Source organism: Branchiostoma belcheri, unplaced genomic scaffold, assembly GCF_001625305.1.
Source record: "Branchiostoma belcheri isolate BF01 breed outbred unplaced genomic scaffold, Haploidv18h27 scaffold91, whole genome shotgun sequence".
In the NCBI taxonomy this organism is placed as follows: domain Eukaryota; kingdom Metazoa; phylum Chordata; class Leptocardii; order Amphioxiformes; family Branchiostomatidae; genus Branchiostoma; species Branchiostoma belcheri.
In genome coordinates this window covers 158,630-176,105 of record NW_017804587.1, presented here as the reverse complement: position 1 = coordinate 176,105, position 17,476 = coordinate 158,630, and the positions used below count along the sequence as shown (strand labels likewise).

Here is a 17,476-nt window from a genome sequence, read left to right as displayed (position 1 = left end):
GTCGATCTGAGTACCTCGGTCAAAACCAGGAAAACAAACCGTGAAGTGTGGAAATGAGTTGTGAATATTAACGTTTTTCTTTGAATATGGAAGTATGGGATCGTGAAGGTCAGACTGAAATAGTAACTTTAGAGATCGTCTGCATCAAATCATGTTTTGGTGAAGAGGCGGTTAGCCGTGGCGACTCTTGATTCGGGCTTACATTGCATTACCCTCAGACAAGAGTCGTGGAAAGATGCATTGGCAAAACTGCACATTTCCCGTTGGCTTCCAGATGCTCCGTTTTCGACCCGGTTTTTTGCTGTCCCGAGCTTCCCTACAATATAACTCCACAATTGGCCGGGTTGCCGATGTTTAGATCAGCCTAAATATTCCACAGCGCGACAGAAAAGTAGTAAAATAGCTAGTCGGCACAAGCTGGCGGCCATCTTGGAATGTCCGCTACCGCCGTCGGGAACGCTCGGTAGCGTCACGATTACCGAAGCGCGACCGAAAGCTCTCCGATTATAACCGGAAAGGCTACCGAGCGTTCCCGACGGCGGTAGCGGACATTCCCGACTATATCCAAGATGGCGGCCAACTTGTGCCGACTAGCTATTTTACTACTTTTCTGTCGCGCTGTGGAATATTTAGGCTGATCTAAACATCGGCAACCAATTGTGGAGTTATATTGTAGGGAAGCTCGGGACAGCAAAAAACCGGGTCAAAAACGGAGCATCGTGCAGCCAACGGGAAATGTGCAGTTCTGCCAATGGATCTTTCCACGACTCTTGCTGAGGATAATGCAATGTAAGCCCGAATCAAGAGTCGCCACGGCTAGCACAAGAACAAGTTTTACACTAAGCTATTGACTAACACTAAGTTTGACCTCGCACATTTTCAAGTTGGTCGGGTGAAGGTACCTTTTTAATAGCTCTTTCAGAAAAAGCTCTTATGATAAAATTTTATTGGTCTAATTAGTTTACATTGTTGTACATTGGTTTATTGTTGTACATGTTAGGGGCACCGATAGTCTTAAGTCATAATGTCAGCTTACATTTAATACTTAGTATAACGTTATATTTTTTGCACACTTTTGATAAAAACTGGCTCATATCTACAAACGTATAACGGAGGGTCTCATACCTCAATTCTTTTGTTAACCCATAAGCTTCAATCAGTCCATGAACTGCACTTGCCTGAAATACAGGGAAAAATCATTTTTTGTCATGACTTTCATGTTTATATAAGAGTAGATACAGAAGTAACTAAGGAATTATTGTCATGCTCATAGTCATACTATCATAGTGTTAGCAAGACAAAGTCAACAACAATCTGAATAAGGAAAATCCTACAACACTGTTAACTGTTAAGCTGCTCAGAAAATGCCTTTTCAACGTTGTTTTCACACTTAGCTATGAGTGAGAACCACCTGGTGTGGGGAGGGGGGCAAATCTAGTAAATCAAGAAAAACTGTAAGTAGGCTACGCAAAGTCATGGCGCTTTTGAACACGTAGCGTTACATATAACTTTTACAGTATGTTCTCATAATTTTGAAGCAAAATTGAAAATGGAGGATGTTGCCCATGACACTACTCAAGATGGGTGACCAGAAAAATTATGATTTTTTCTGAACAAAGGATACACAAAATCAACTCACCCTCCCTGGTACTTTGGCGAGATTATTGCACAAATCTACATACATCTGACTATGTACAAACACAACTGCATCATTTCTACATGCGACATCGCTACGTGGCACTAAAACGTCTCTGTTTGGAGGAAGATTTCGATGACAGCTGCCTCCTCCATCGTTTTCTTTGTCACTGCCGTCCGCCATCTTGTCAAAATTCAAATTTGGCGCCATCACGAAATCTCGTCCTGTGCGAGAGCCCCGCACTCGAACAGCTATATCATCAGCATTTATCAATATTAGTCCATATGGGACTGCTATATTGATATAAATTGTATACAAAAGCAGTTGAATGTAATCATATGGTTTAGTTGTTGGAATAGATGGAGAAATTTCCATTTTAAATAAAAGTCACGTGGTTTTTACCAGCGCGATTCTGCGAGATTTGAGCCCCCGACCCAAACGGTGCGCATTTGGCGGGGAATCTAGGTTAAAATCGGTAGTGTCTGTTTAGCTGTCTCTGTTTTCTTCTCGTTTCTTCCTCAATATTTTCCCGTGGGACTGGACATTTGCTCTGGTAAGTAGCACACGGTTCCTACACATATTCCTTTGTGTTAACAGCGATTGTGCAATCCTCTTGCCCAATTTCGGCGCTCCCCCTAAAACGTGAGGCAAGGCCGTGCGAGGTTTTCTCACATCACGACTCCGGTCTTCCGTCAGGATTTTACTCGTTCCCTTCCGATGTTTTCTCGTCTGATCGCCAGACTAACGAGAAACACACGTAGAGTCAAATTCTGTACATTTCCGGAACGGACAGGTCAGTTTATGATTTTGTTAGCGCTTTTGAAATGTGCGATCATATGTGGAGAAAATTCGGGTACGTCTCGATATCTGTTCACGTTTAGACGATGGTTCCCAAATTTTCCGATTCTGTTGGGAAATTCCATACAGTTAGATCAATAAAAATAATTCTGCTCCACATAGTTTTGCCGAACCATAGCATAGGTGTGTCAACAATAGGTTATTTGCCTCTGGCTGTTCTTCTTTTTGGCGCTTTCGCGTGCGCGCTAGTTTTTCTGCTTTAGCGTGCAGTGTTATGTTATGGCTATGTATACAGTCGTGGGGAGGGGGGCACAAGAGCACGCGGCGGGCTGATTTTTCTGGATCTATGGGAAGTTGTCAACTCCAGTTAGCACAGAACATACGCATATGCCTGCCATTGTGTGTAGCTGAAGTTGAAGTACGGCTTGGTCGACCTTTTGACTTTATCATACGTACAGACACGTGGTGCCCCCAAGCCATGAATTATAATAATAATTAACTGTGACCCAATTTGCCAAAAAACGTAAACACAAATTATTTTCACTTGGAAAAAAAATTAAAGCCAACTCAGTGACAGAAAAATCCCAACTCACTGTTTTCTGAACTTACAGTTTTAACAGATGATTGTAGTATATAGCTCACAGTAACTCAGTGTCACTGTGTTAGCCAACAATGGCAAGCATGTGCTCGAGGCATGCTTTAGGGCATGGGCTAATGATTACCTACAGGATATGACGTTAGTTTGCGTGTAGGGGTCACGCCATCCCTAGGGTTTCCCTGCTATTGAGTATGCTCGCTGGACTTTGGTCTCTGTCTTCCACGTAGTACCAAAAGCAGTATACTTTCCCCTCACTGGACCTGTATTCAGTCCACCTGTTTCTGTGTTGCCTATAAAACACAGGCAGTTGACAGTTAGGTTGAAAGGCATTGCCAAAGAGAGTACGTGGCAGCTCTGTAGTGTACTGTAAATTTGTATAGAGGCAGGTGGGAACGTGCCAGATGGCCACTTCACAACGCAAACGTACAACGTCATGGTGTGATTACACCGACCTGAAGCCAGGTATTGTGCGCCAGTCTTGCCGTCAAGGTGGTTCTCATTGTATGTGTGGAAATGATATGTGTGACCCGCCCCCTGTCTGTATATCGTATAGCCAGTACATGTATAACTGTCCACACAGTCCTTTCAGCAAAACACACCAGCTTGCGGTGTCAGCTGGTTACTTTGTTCTTACTTAGTTCTAGTCATCAGTATTTCTTATCCTCTTCTGAGCAGGTATTACAATTTATACGATCTGTTGTAGAATAAGATTATGCCTTTTTGTGACATTTGAGGACAACAGGTGCTCATTTGCAGGGTTGTCAGTGATCATAGAATTTGGTAAAGGCTAAATTTTGAACTGGAAAGAAAAACACTTGGTCTGTATAATTTGCATAATTGTGACTCGAAATTCTATTCTGAGGATCTACTCCAAATTCAGTATGTTGTATTATTGTATGTGTGAAAATGTCCAAGTGTGTATTGGTAGTACAGGTATAATTGTTCCTCCACTTTCACAGCTACATGCAATGATAGTTCACTCTCACTTGGCTTTTGTCAACAAAATTATGTAATCCTTTAGGGCATGAAATGACAGGTGGGTGGTAGGTGTGATGAAGGTGTTGTCAAATTTGCATAAGAATACAAAGTGGAAAGGCTTCCATTTCCTAGAAACTATGACACTATACATTTTAACAGACACTTAACTTAACATCATGTATGTGACTTGAATATACTTTTGAGAACAGTCCACCACCTGCGGAATACTTAATACAAATGTTTTCCATTTTTCACGCTACATAAAATCTATTTTTCGAGCAGAGCAGTGCAGGTAAAATTTGTCAGTCTTGTGCAGTTTATCTTCAATGCTACTTGCACCAGTGCATGTATGCAGAAATAAGTGCCGGTATTTTGAGCCATTGGCAGATATGATGTATCAGACACTTGGAATGGATACTTTATTATTAAGCCCATTTGCTGACATTATAATTACATTAATTTTTGCAAGCAGCTAATTTTCCCAGACACCAATTACACACAAGAAAAATTCAACGCACACAGTTTTTGTGTGTTGGTCAGATGTGTGTAAATCAGGTCTAAGTCTAGTCTACACTGCACTGTATTTTATGCTCTACTCCCTGTCCCTTGCAGTTCCCACCCTGGCTTCCTCTACGATGAGTTCTAACATGCGATACATCCTGGTGTCGGGAGGCGTCAACCGTTAAAAATCAGGGGTTCTGCTGACGTTCTGGGCTAAATGAACATGTAGTCTATAGTAGCACTGTATTATACGCTTTACTCCTTGTTCCCCACAGTTCCCACCCTGGCTTCCTCTACAATGAGTTCTAACATGCGGTACATCCTGGTGTCGGGCGGCGTGATCAGCGGGATCGGGAAGGGCGTCATCGCCAGCAGCATTGGCACCATCCTCAAGTCCTGCGGGTTAAAGGTCACATCCATCAAGATCGACCCTTACCTCAACATCGACGCCGGGACCTTCTCTCCTTACGAACACGGTGAGTGTGTTCAGGGTTTGAAATCCTGCCTGAGCTGTGCAGGTATTTCTGATCTCTACCTGTACCTAACCTGCACTGGTCCATGTACTGGGTATATGTAGGTTAGTGCAGGTAAAATTGGAGCTGTGCAGGTATTTCTGATCTCTACCTGTACCTAACCTGCACTGGTCCATGTACTGGGTATATGCAGGTTAGTGCAGGTAAAATTGGGGCTGTGCAGGTATTTCTGATGTCTACCTGCACCTAACCTGCGCTGGTCCATGTACTGGGTATATGCAGGTTAGTGCAGGTAAAATTGGAGCTGTGCAGGTATTTCTAATGTCTACCTGCAACTAACCTACACTGGTCCATGTACTGGGTATATGCAGGTAAAATTGAAGCCGTGCAGGTATTTCTGATGTCTACCTGCACCTAACCTGCACTGGTCCATGTACTGGGTACATGCAGGTTAGTGCCGGTAAAATTGGAGCTGTGCAGGTATTTCTAATGTCTACCTGCAACTAACCTACACTGGTTCATGTACTGGGTTTACATGTAGATGTACTCAGATTTTTATTTGTTGCATTGACTGTTACCACTGTTATGAAAGAGGGTTATAATTGGTCAAAAACTGAAAGAAAACTACTTAAGTATCAAGAAAAAAATCAATGGGAAATTCACACTTTGCCTTAGGTAATTGGTGACTCATATGGCACATGTACACTCACGCGACTTCAAAGGTCATGTTGGGCAATCCTGTGTTTGTTTTAACATATTACATAACGAGTAGCCCACACTTGACAAATGTATTTATCTCTCACTGTGGTTCCAAAGGTTAGTAAAATCTATTGTCTGTTGTCTTCTTAACATCACAAAATGTTGTGATAAAAATGAAATGAGTTGTGCTTTTGCAACTCAATTTGAACACTCACTATAAGATTACTTTCCACAAGGCCACAAGATCTCAGTTGGAAATTGAGAAATTTCAGACGATATAGTGAATGAATGGAAGACCTTAATTGTACGTTTGTGCTCTAACAAGCTAAGTACAGGTCATGAATAGACAAGGATACAGCAATTACACTTAAACTATACGTACAAATGTGATCTACTATTTACATTATTAGGATTCATTAAGTGTGATTTGCAAACACATGTAGTTACTAGTTAGTTAGCAGCTACACCAAAGTCTCTAAAGTACTTTTGTAGACGATCTTGGGTTACTTCAGAATGTCCAAAAATTGATCCGAAGATGAGCTGATTTTTCTGTTGTTACTCCAGGAGAGGTGTTTGTGTTGGATAATGGTTGAATTTTTCTGTTGTTACTCCAGGAGAGGTGTTTGTGCTGGATGATGGTGGAGAGGTGGATCTGGACCTGGGGAATTACGAACGTTTCCTGGACGTGAAGCTGACCCGAGACAACAACATCACCACCGGCAAGATCTACCAGTCCGTCATCAACAAGGAGAGGAAGGGAGACTATCTGGGCAAGACTGTGCAAGGTGAGGGACCTGCCAAGTTTGAGCTTAGCCTTTGTGTGCTTACTACTAGTGTTGTGTGCACAATTCACAGTAGATTTGCAAGAAATCTTGGCTGTACATTTGGAATAAGCAAATTTGGAAAGAAGCCAGAACTCTAGTGCAGATACAGAAATGCAAATTTGGACAGACAAATCCATTCAATACACATAGCCAGCAAAAACAATACTTTAGTGCCAGTGTCATGTCAGTATTTACAAACTATCGGAGACGAGTGTTGTAGCTGTGCAGTTAGGAAGCTGTACCTTTTAGTAGTTAAGATATAGATCTAAACATTGAGTTGCTGGTCTTGTTTTGAACAAAATACCTTGAAGATTTACCTGCTCCTGGGTAGTGCAGTGCTTTTTGAAGAAATTATGTCATGTATTAGTGAGATTGTGTACTTCCTATGTTGTTTGTAATTTTAAAAAGTAATTGTTCTAGGACTGATAATATTTGGATGTACAGCTGTATCAGTAGATGAAGTTTCTCCCTGTACCCCTACAGTTGTTCCCCACATCACTGATGCTATCCAGGAGTGGGTGCAGCGGGTTGCTAAGATACCAGTGGACGGGAAGAACGAGGAACCCGAAGTCTGTGTCATTGAGGTGAGGGAGAAATTCTCTTGTAGATAGACTTATAGTTATAGGGCTCGAAATACCACCTCCATATGCAGGTTATTGCAGGTAAAATTGGAGCTGTGCAGGTATTTCTGATGTCTACCTGTACCTAACCTGCACTGGTCCATGTACTGGGTATATGCAGGTTAGTGCTAGTAAAATTGGAGCTGTGCAGGTATTTCTGATGTCTATCTGTACCTAACCTGCACTGGTCTGTGTAGTGTGTTTGTATAGAATTGTAAGTGTATGTGGATTTTTATTTGCTGCCTTGACTGTTGCCACCTATGAAATATAAAGGAAATAATGGTAATGGTTTCTGAAGAATTTTTTAGTATGATCCATTCTTCAAATTTCTGAGTGGTTCAGGTAAAATTTGTCTGGTGTAGGTAACAGTGAAGGATTGCGAGCCCTGCTTGGGATAGAAGTTGCACTATCTTACAATCTAATACAGTTAGGCATAGGAAAATAAATCTTGTGTTTCCTGTTTCAGTCTTGACAAAAATTAGGGTCGGTAGGTAGGAAATATCTTTTTTTGTTGTTGTTTCTTTTGTTAAATTGTACTCGATGGCAGTAGGGTTAGATATACACACTTCACTGCAGCTTGTATAAACCTCTCACCAAGAGATTAGGCATAGGAAAAGAAATGTCGTGTTTCCTGTTTCAGCCCTGAAAAAATTAGGGTCGGTAGGTAGGAATTACCTTTTTTTTCTTGTGTTAAATTGTAGTCGTTGACAGCAGGGTTAGATATACACACTTCACTGGAGCTTCTATAAACCTCTCACAAAGAGATTAGGCATAGGAAAATACATGTAATGCTGTGTTTCATGTTTCAGTCCTGAAAAAAATTAGGGTCGGTAGGTAGGAATTTTTATGATAGTTTTTGCTCAGTTTCTTCCTCTTCTTCGCCAAACCAAAAAGGTTAATGACCTGAACCAGACTGTCTGTTACCATGGTAAGTAGTGTTGGGTTACATCATGTTGCAATTTAATAGCAGGAGGGATTTATTCTCCTGTCTGTCGACCATATATATGAATGTTTGAGTAAGAATTAACAGAGCAGACCATATGCACTTGCTTTGCAAATGTTACCTTTCTAGTTATTTTTTCTTTCGTTTTTTTAGACTTTGGTGATCTCTAGTGATTCAACAGTTACTTATACAATACAATACGGTTTAACAAAGTAGAACTTGCATGAAGACACATATTTTCAATGTCGATGTTGGAAAACCGATTATACAACGTTTCATCACTCAGGTGTCAGATCATGGAGCTAGAAAAGGTTGATCAGCTCGAAAAATCTATGACTTGCAGGGGTCCAGACACAAAAAAGGCTAGGGTTGGCAGTTTTTTTTCTAGGGTCGGTCGGGAAACAGGAAACACAGTATTTTATTTCCTAGGCCTTATCTTAAATGTGAAAGCAGACCAAAGTTACAGTAACATACTCAATAGCATAGTCACTTTAGCAAAATGTTTAATTTTATGTTTTCTCCCGACAGCTTGGCGGCACCATTGGTGACATTGAAGGCATGCCGTTTGTGGAAGCGTTCCGACAGTTCCAGTTCAGAGTGAAGAGAGAAAACTTCTGCTGTGTGCATGTCAGTCTCGTGCCTCAGGTAGGTAACTAAATCTGCTGGTCTAAACTCCAGACAAAAATGTTTTGTTGGGGTGTTCCCTTTAGGTACTAGAAAGACATTTGCTTTTGTGATGGTTTTATTTTGCTATATGAGGGGAGAAAGAGGGCGTTGCAGTGTTTTTTAAAGTTCATGGTTGAAAGAATTGTGCATTACAAGAGAAATACAAGGCACATATTTTTGATTTCAAGTTAGAAGGACACTGCAAAAAGCGTGAAAACTGCCGGGAACATGTCATAGTTTACAGTAGAATGAATTGTTGCATGAATTGTCTATATATTCCAAGCAAAGAAGCTAGAGTTCATTTGAAGATTGTTATACAGAACTGGATTTGAGACAAAGTCAAGAATATTGTTGCCAGACTGTCTTTGGTAGTATTCAATGTAAAGAAGTATGTAATAAGGTAATCACTAATGGAGATCTAAATAAACCAAACCAAGGTATGTATATTGTAGCATGTCCTTACAGTAGAATGTTTCCCACCCTGCCCAGCCCGGCTCCACAGGTGAACAGAAGACCAAACCCACACAGAACAGCGTCAGGGAGCTGAGAGGGCTGGGTCTTTCTCCTGACCTGGTAAGAACAACTTTTCTTACTCCGGGGACAGAAGTATTGTATTGGGTGGCTGAGCGTGTGTGTTTGTATGTCTGTGTGTCCAGAGTAGGTTGTACATTGGTGGGAACAATGAGAGGAGGTCAAAGGTTTGAGAATCTGGAATCCAGGAGAGAAAAGTCACTTAAAAATAGACGTTGTCATAGGATATAAGGGTTTTCTTTTGGAAGTAAGAGGATTGCATAGTTCCCAGAAGCCTGGTATCTCTGATTTATTCAGTAAATTTTTTGTTTTTTTGTCATGATAAAGGCATGCTACAGTTATATTTTGTACCCATATGTACTCTCAATAAAGTGTTCATGAATGATGAAGAGGTGTCTTCTTTTTTTCAGGTTGTTGCTCGCAGTCAGAACCCGATTGGTCAGGGAGTGAAGGAGAAGATCTCCATGTTCTGTCACGTGTCGCCTGATCAGGTAAGTCACCTGGTAAAACACCTGCTGTACAAACACCTGCAACACATGACACTCAAACACCTGGTAGGGCTTGAAATCCCACCTGCATATGCAGGTTAGTGCAGGTAAAATTGGAGCTGTGCAGGTATTTCTGATGTCTACCTGCACCTAACCTGCACTGGTCCATGTACTGGGTATATGCAGGTTAGTACAGGTAAAATTGGAGCTGTGCAGGTATTTCTGATGTCTACCTGCACCTAACCTGCACTGGTCGGACTGGGTATATGCAGGTTAGTGCAGGTAAAATTGGAGCTATGCAGGTATTTCTGATGTCTATCTGCACTTAACCTGCACTGGTCCATGTACTGGGTATATGCAGGTTAGTACAGGTAAAATTGGAGCTGTGCAGGTATTTCTGATGTCTATCTGCACCTAACCTGCACTGGTCCATGTACTGGGTATATGCAGGTTAGTGCAGGTAAAATTGGAGCTGTGCAGGTATTTCTGATGTCTATCTGCACCTAACTGGCACCAATCCATGAAGGTCCAAAAGTGGTAAAAAACTGCATTATACCCTACAAGCTTCTCCACAGGTGATCTGTATCCATGACAATGACAGGTGTGCTTGACTGACAGTTCATGTTTGATTGACAGGTATGATTGACAGGTGTGTTTGATTGACACCCCCGCAGGTGATCTGTATCCATGACTGCAGCTCCATCTACCGCGTCCCCGTGATGCTGGAGGAACAGAACGTGATCCGCTTCTTCTCGGAGCGGCTCCACCTGGAGATGCCGAGTCGCAACGGCGGCAAGCTGCTCCGCAAGTGGAGGGACCTTTCAGACAGGTGGGGATGCTTCTTGTGTTTCCTAACATTATATAAGCTGGTGTGTTATGCTGAAGGGCAGTTATACTGGGTATACAGATACAGAAGATAACATTTTGTAACTAAACTTTTGTTTTGAGACATTGGAATGAGGATTTTTGGAATCCTGTGTTACTTACTGTTCTGTGCGACAGCTCTTTTTGATAATCTACCTTTGCAATATGCCTCTGAACGTTTCCAAAACCATATCCAGTTCCTTGAGTAACTGCTTTTTGGCATATCTTATTACCTGGATGTCTAACCTTCGAAGTGCATTTGCAATAAGATATTGGGGTTTACCAGAATTCAAAACTTGTACAAAAAAGCACAATATTCTTGCGATATCCTGCAAAGTAACTTTTGATACAACGATCTACCTTCATGGTGCTATTTTTGCTAGTGCACCCAGGTCTTTTAGGTTGGGAACACCAGAGCTCCTGAGTCAAAATGTTGAGAGTCCTGTGTGTATTTTATGATGTTGTTTCTGCCCTGCTCAGATTTGACCATCTGCGGAAGGATGTGTCCATTGCCCTGGTGGGGAAGTACACTCAGCTGGAGGATGCCTACGCCTCGGTCATCAAGGCTCTCAAACACGCTTCACTCGCCTGCAACCATAAACTCACACTGAAGGTAACTACAAACCCACAAACTCACACTTAAGGTAACTACAAACCCAACTTAAGCAACTATAAACTCACACTCAAGGTAACAACAGACACGCTTAAGGTAATTAGACTTGCTCTAAAGGTACAGGCAAATACAGACAGCTTGGTTTTCCAGTTAATGGGCTTTTCAAATCCTTTCAAGGCATCTAGAAACTTTTTCCTGCATATGGATTTTGTCAATGAGTTGTCTGTATACATGTAATAGTCCATGTACTTATGTGAGATATTCTCTTGTGAGGTATTGTGCTTGTGCAAGATATAGTTGACATGAATGTTTGTTTTTGAATTCAATTTCTCAGTTCCAATTGTTCTTTTTTTTCTGATTGGGAATGCAAAGAATTGGCTATGCATGTGAAGTTAGAAGCATATTCACATATCAAAGGTATTTCTTTTTTTTTTGTTCCAACTCTCCGTTTTGTTTGTATCACCAGTACATAGAGGCCTGCCACCTGGAGGAAGAGAGCATGAGCACCAACCCTGTGCGCTATCACGAGGCGTGGTCCCAGCTCTGTAGCTCTGAGTAAGATAAACGCTTTTGTGATAAACACTGTCCAAGATGTCTGACGTCTGGCTAGAGACTGGAACCACTCTGGACAAACTGTTGTAATGTGTGATACATACCTTGGCTGATGTTTGCAACAAGATGGAAATTCAATGCATTTTATTAACATTTTTTGAGCAGAGAATCATTTTGTATCAGAAAAGATACTAATTTTTCACTTCAAAATTTGATTCAAACTTTCCATTGTGTACAAGTGTTACATTTAAGACCTAGATTGGTCCAAATCTTTGGGGGAAAAACACAAATCAAGGCAACTGACAAAGCTTCAATGGTAAAATTACTTTCACCCAAGAGTAGCCAGTTTGTGAAAAGGGGTGTACTTCCAGTCTCTAGCCATAACATCAGACAGCCTGGTTACAGTTTAATGAAAAAACTCTGAGCCATTCATTCCTCTCTCTCCCTGTGCCCCCCTCCCCTCCCTGGTGTTGTGTTCTCAGTATGTTCAGGCAGAGGATCTGGAGACCTGGGCTGAGGTGGAGCAGCCACTAGCCTACCACGAGGCATGGAAACAGCTCTGTGGGGCAGAGTACATGTCACTCTTTCTTCTTACCTTCCCTGTGTTATGGGCATGCCTGCGTCTTTCAGCTTATCAACAGAACGTACTGTGCCTGAGCTACACCCAGATTTTTCATGGTCTTCATTGACTGTGTGGTCAATGTTGGATCAGAATTTTGCCGATTGCAGACCATCTTTTTTTGACAGAACATTTGAAAACTATACACAGAATGCAAACACAAATATGACTTTAAACAAATTCTGCTAAAGTGCCATGCACTTACGTTATGGGTTTCATGCAGCCACAGTATGTTCTGCTAATGTGCTATCTTTTCCTCTGTTCTCCGAACCTTGTTGGTAGCATGTGATATGGACAGTTGTATTTTTTACTTATGTTGATCTTTTTTTAGTTTAATATTGCAGACCTGTCTTGTTTATGATTGGCTTTCGTACATGAACATTTATTTGCTTGAAGTGTAAGTTGATATTGTACCTAGCCTTAAAACAGCAAAAAAAAAGTTTTCAACAGTTTGGCACATCAACTTTGTTTATGGTCAGTTTGTATTTTGTTCATGTCTGGTTCTGATTGTACTTTATTTTCCAGCGGTGTCCTTGTTCCTGGAGGGTTTGGAGTTCGGGGGGTTGAAGGGAAGATCCGTGCTGCTGAGTGGGCCAGGAAAAACAAGAGACCTTATCTGGGTGAGTGGGCAAACAATGTGAAACATAACATGCAGGAGTTGAAATTCCAGAAATCCAGTAAATGTTTCTACAGAACTTTGCAATATTGCAGTAATGCTTGTGATATAGTATTGTGTATTGTGTAGCAGGAGTACTATGTGAATGTTTGTCTACAAAAATGTAATATTTCATTTGTAGTTATCATTACTTCCGGGTATCAAAGTTTTAGGTAGTTGAGTTTTGTCTGCAGTTTAACAACATGACCATGTTTGCTGACACATTTCAGGAGTGTGTCTGGGAATGCAGGTTGCTGTGATCGAGTATGCCAGGAACGTTCTGGGCTTCAAGGGTAAGCTAGTTCTCATTCTTCTAGATATTTCTTACTTTTCAGGGCTTGAAATCCTCTTTTTTTTGGCATACCTGCATTAGTGCAGATAACATTGAAAATTATAGGAGGTGGAAGGAAAGGGATGAGTTGACTACCCACTGCCACTACAGCCTCAAAAAGGCTATGGGACTACCTTTACCTTTTACCTTCCTTTTTATGGATTATAATCAGCTCAGTTCAGCTATTTGCTTTTATTATTGAGGAAAACATTGATAATTTTAATAAGAGAATTTCCACGGATTGCACTTGGCCTGAGAAAGGCTTTGGGACTACCCATACCTACCTTTTTTATGGATTATAACCAGCACAGCTCAGCTATTTGCTGTAAAACGTTGCTAGTTTTAATGTGAGAATTTCCACTGTTCTGTTCCCAGACGCCCACTCCACAGAATTTGACCCTAAGACAGAGAACCAGGTGGTGATCGACATGCCTGAACACAACCCAGGAGACATGGGGGGAACCATGAGGCTGGGGCAGCGCAAGACCATCTTCAAGTCAGACAACTCTGTCCTCAGTAAGTATTACATGGACATGATTTTGGACTGTGGGATGGGGGGGATGTATGAGGGAGCTTTGGGCATAAGCCACAAGCACCAAGCCTCTGCACATAAAAGAATCCAACACACTTATTGCGCAGAGTAGGGGTGACCCTGTGTGGTTGGCTGTGCAGGATGTATTATTGTACAGGACCGTGAGTGTGAGTGAGTGAAAGCTGTATGGTAAGCCTGAGTGTAACTAAAATGTGATGTATTTGTTGTCTCTGTACTGGGAAATAGTATGGAAAGCCAGAGTATTTTGTATGTAAGATGTGACGTATTTGTTGTCGCTGTGCAGGGAAGCTGTACGGAAAGCCTGACTATGTTGAGGAGAGACACCGGCACAGATACGAGGTGAACCCTGAGTACGTAGAGCGGCTACAGAAGAAGGGACTTCACTTCGTGGGGCAGGATGTGGAGGGGGAGAGGATGGAGATCGTCGAGCTGGAAGGTAAAAATTTCAGGTGTTCCTGGGAGTCAAAATGTTCCTTGTAAGTTCCATGTAATTTTCAGGAAACATTTTCAAATTGCAGGTACATGGCTCCAGACTAACTTGGGAGCACTGATGCTTCCAACCCCCAAAAATTGGGGTGCATCAGCAAAAATCTAAGTGCATCACTCTGAGTATGAAGGTAGATCATCGTATGGAACATAAATTGCACTACATCGCATGAATACTGCGTCTTTTGACATAGGAAAGTGCAGAGTGGAAGTATGATCAGAGAGCAAGAAAGCTTTTTAGTCCATGATATAGACCTCATAGTGCATTGCAAGTTTTGAGAAGAGCTGTGCTGGGTGCTCCTGAAATATTTTCAGGCACACCACTTAGTTTTGGGAGCATACAGATATTTTCATTCAGTTTCAGCTGTTTATGATAGTGTTTATGTCTGAGAAATTTTTGGTTTATGATCAAGAATCCCATAATCGTTTATATCTTTTTCATGATATGAATCTGTTTTTCTCCAGACCACCCCTTCTACGTCGGTGTGCAGTACCACCCAGAGTTCCTGTCTCGCCCCATGCGCCCCTCGCCGCCCTACCTGGGGCTCCTCCTAGCGTCCTGCGGCAAACTGCAGTCCTACATCTCCCGCGGCTGCCGACACTCCCCGCGGGAACCCTCCTTCTACAGCGACACCAGCTCTGAGGAGGACGACCTACCATCTTTCTCCAGCCCGCCCCGTAACAATTCACAGTCTTCTGGAGCTGAATAGGCCTCTCTCTCACTACAGTAGTACTAACTAGCCTCTACCAGGCTTCAGAAGTGGCTGCAGAGATTGGCCAAAAGAGTGGAAATTGGCCAAATAGACAGTTGGCCAAATAGGGAGTTGGTCCACACATGGCAAACTATACAGTATACTTCTTTAGAACTCCCCTGGCATGTATCTGTCTATTTGGCCAATATCTTCAGCTGCTTCCAAAACCTGGTAGAGGTACAGAAATGTCTCCACTGGAACTGTTCTTTTCAGGGTCTTGTACAGTTGAAATTGGGCCATCTTGGATTTCCAAACTTACTTTCTCTTGACTAATGTTTCCAGAAACTACAGAGATTTTTGGTGGATCTCTTCACAATATGACTGTGTGATGTCCTTGGGTGCCAGGGGCAGTATACAGGCTAGCTCCTTGGCTGGGAACAGTCTGGCATCCAGGCTAACTCTGATTCCTTAGCATATCAGTTAGCATTTCATGACATCCAAAGTCTAAATAAGAAGCAGGTTTTCTACTACAAAGACAAGAACATCTTTAACTGAGACAGATAACATCTTTAACAGTTTGTATATGTGCCATTTTACAGTGACTTGGAGCGAATGTATTGTATTGCGTTGGTACTTATGATAATCTGAGATTTAAGTTATGGGAATGTTTGGACATGCAGATCTTTTTCTACCGTCCTGAATAAGATCTGTTGTCTCCAAAGTCTCGTGACCAAACCTAGTTGTCAAGTTGCGTTCGTTCTCTCTCTCTGACAAATAACAGAAAGGACGAAACAGTTTCGGCAGCTAAAATAGGTTTGGTAAACCAGACTTGAGTCTTTGAATATGTCTTAAAAGTAGCCAAAAGACTTAAACAATGCAAAACCCACAGCACCTAGGCTGGACAATACTGGTGCCTTCCTTATACATGTATTCCTCAAAGCAATGACTACTAGTACTAGCTGTAGAAGTTTCATTGCCAAAGTAACAACATTTCGGTGTAACGTCGGTAAATAATACCTGTTTATTGTGATTGTTTCTGCTATTTTGTCCTGCCATTTGCTAAACTCTGCACATCATTCATTGTCTCTAGGTTCCCCGTCATGTACATACTGGTTTTGTACCTCACCTTGTTTGGTTTGATATTTACCTGCTATATTATTATTAATGTTTACTGCTATTGTAAGCTTTTGTTAACTTATGCTTGAAGTAGGCTTGATGTTATCAATTTCATTCATTTTTTTTATTGTGCTTGCCAAGTAGCTAATTAAAATTGTGAGCATTCTTGTATGTTATTCCACACATTACAACTAACATGAAACTGTAAATATGGAGGAAGGCTTTTTTATTTTATTTTTCAGACCTATGCTAAATAAAGGTACAAAACATCAATACAATCATATATATATCATGGGAAATGTATGCATGTAGATAGTTCAAGTGTAATGGAATTCAAATAAAGGTATTAAAATTCAGAGTGATAATGTCTTGTATTTTAGTATGTGTAATTTTACCTTCTTACTCCTGCCATGTTTTTGATTGGAAAATATTCGGCTGTCATAAATGTACAATGGCTGTGAGTCGTGACCCTCACCAAGGTGCAGCCTTATTGTTAACATAGGTGGAACACTTGGACTGTTTGGGACTAACTAAAGCAGTCCCTTTCATATCTGCAGATCTAGAGTTAAGGCCATGCTGACTTCATTTTATGGATGACATTTGTGCATTGATTTTTGCCCGTTCTCAAATAAAATATATCACGTCCACCGAGGCTCTAGGCCTGGGTAGTCCATGGTAGTTAGCGAGAATATGGAGCCGGGCACCGAGGTTAACGAAGCTCCACGACTCAAGAACTCTGTACATACGTACAGTGCCGATTAATAGATTCCACTAAAAGCTGGCTTGTATACGTACCTAAGTACTGCCAAGTATTCCTGTGGTTTCATAGCATTTTTATTTTTGGCCGGAATTTTTTTATTTGCCCGCGCGCACTAGTTTGGGGGTCTTCAGAGGATGTCGTCCATAAAATTAAGTCGGTGTGGCCTAATGGTCATAGGCCTACATTGTATATCCATACTCAAACTGATTTCTAAAAATGATCAAATGCCAAGAAAAGGCCAGTGTGGCAGTTATGTATCAAATGCCATATATCATAATCCAAAAAGATTGGCGAAGATAACTTGTGATCCAGAATCAGTGCAGCGACCTACTCATTGCTAACAGGTTTGCCTACATGAACAGTTAACTGAAGACAGAAACTTGCTTCAGCAAAGAAAATGCAAAGCTGGAAATTTACTAAAATTTCAATTTGTGTATACTACACATTTCAACAAAAATTGTAATGAAATGTCCCTATATC

The 17,476-nt window shown here is 41.5% G+C and overlaps 2 protein-coding genes across 2 annotated transcripts in view; one reads left to right on the top strand and one right to left on the bottom strand.

Moving 5' to 3' along the window:
• LOC109488094 (histone deacetylase 8-like) overlaps positions 1-1,904 on the bottom strand; it is a 7,199-nt gene extending 5,295 nt beyond the window's left edge. The window contains exons 1-2 of the mRNA XM_019792246.1: positions 1,640-1,904; positions 1,126-1,178 (exon numbers count right to left, since the gene is read on the bottom strand). Of these exons, the coding sequence (XP_019647805.1) occupies positions 1,126-1,178; positions 1,640-1,846 (260 nt within the window). The 5' untranslated portion in view covers positions 1,847-1,904. The remainder of the gene's footprint in view (positions 1-1,125; positions 1,179-1,639) is intronic.
• Positions 1,905-2,304: 400 nt separating this feature from the next.
• On the top strand, positions 2,305-16,598 carry LOC109488091 (CTP synthase 1-like). The gene is made up of 15 exons (XM_019792242.1): positions 2,305-2,429; positions 4,787-4,987; positions 6,298-6,468; positions 6,991-7,091; positions 8,599-8,715; positions 9,226-9,309; positions 9,678-9,758; positions 10,430-10,584; positions 11,100-11,232; positions 11,699-11,787; positions 12,929-13,023; positions 13,289-13,351; positions 13,765-13,905; positions 14,226-14,378; positions 14,894-16,598. The coding sequence occupies exons 1-15, from the start codon at positions 2,354-2,356 to the stop codon at positions 15,136-15,138; spliced, it is 1,905 nt and encodes a 634-aa protein (XP_019647801.1). The 5' UTR covers positions 2,305-2,353; the 3' UTR covers positions 15,139-16,598.
• Positions 16,599-17,476: the final 878 nt, after the last annotated feature.

Excerpts from the sequence above, each read along its gene's own strand:
- LOC109488091 (XM_019792242.1), top strand. The coding sequence starts at position 2,354 with ATGTTTTCTCGTCTGATCGCCAGACTAACGAGAAACACACGTAGAGTC. Across the intron at positions 9,310-9,677 it reads TGGGTCTTTCTCCTGACCTG|GTTGTTGCTCGCAGTCAGAA; the intron begins GTAAGAACAACT and ends TCTTTTTTTCAG. Across the intron at positions 14,379-14,893 it reads GGAGATCGTCGAGCTGGAAG|ACCACCCCTTCTACGTCGGT; the intron begins GTAAAAATTTCA and ends GTTTTTCTCCAG.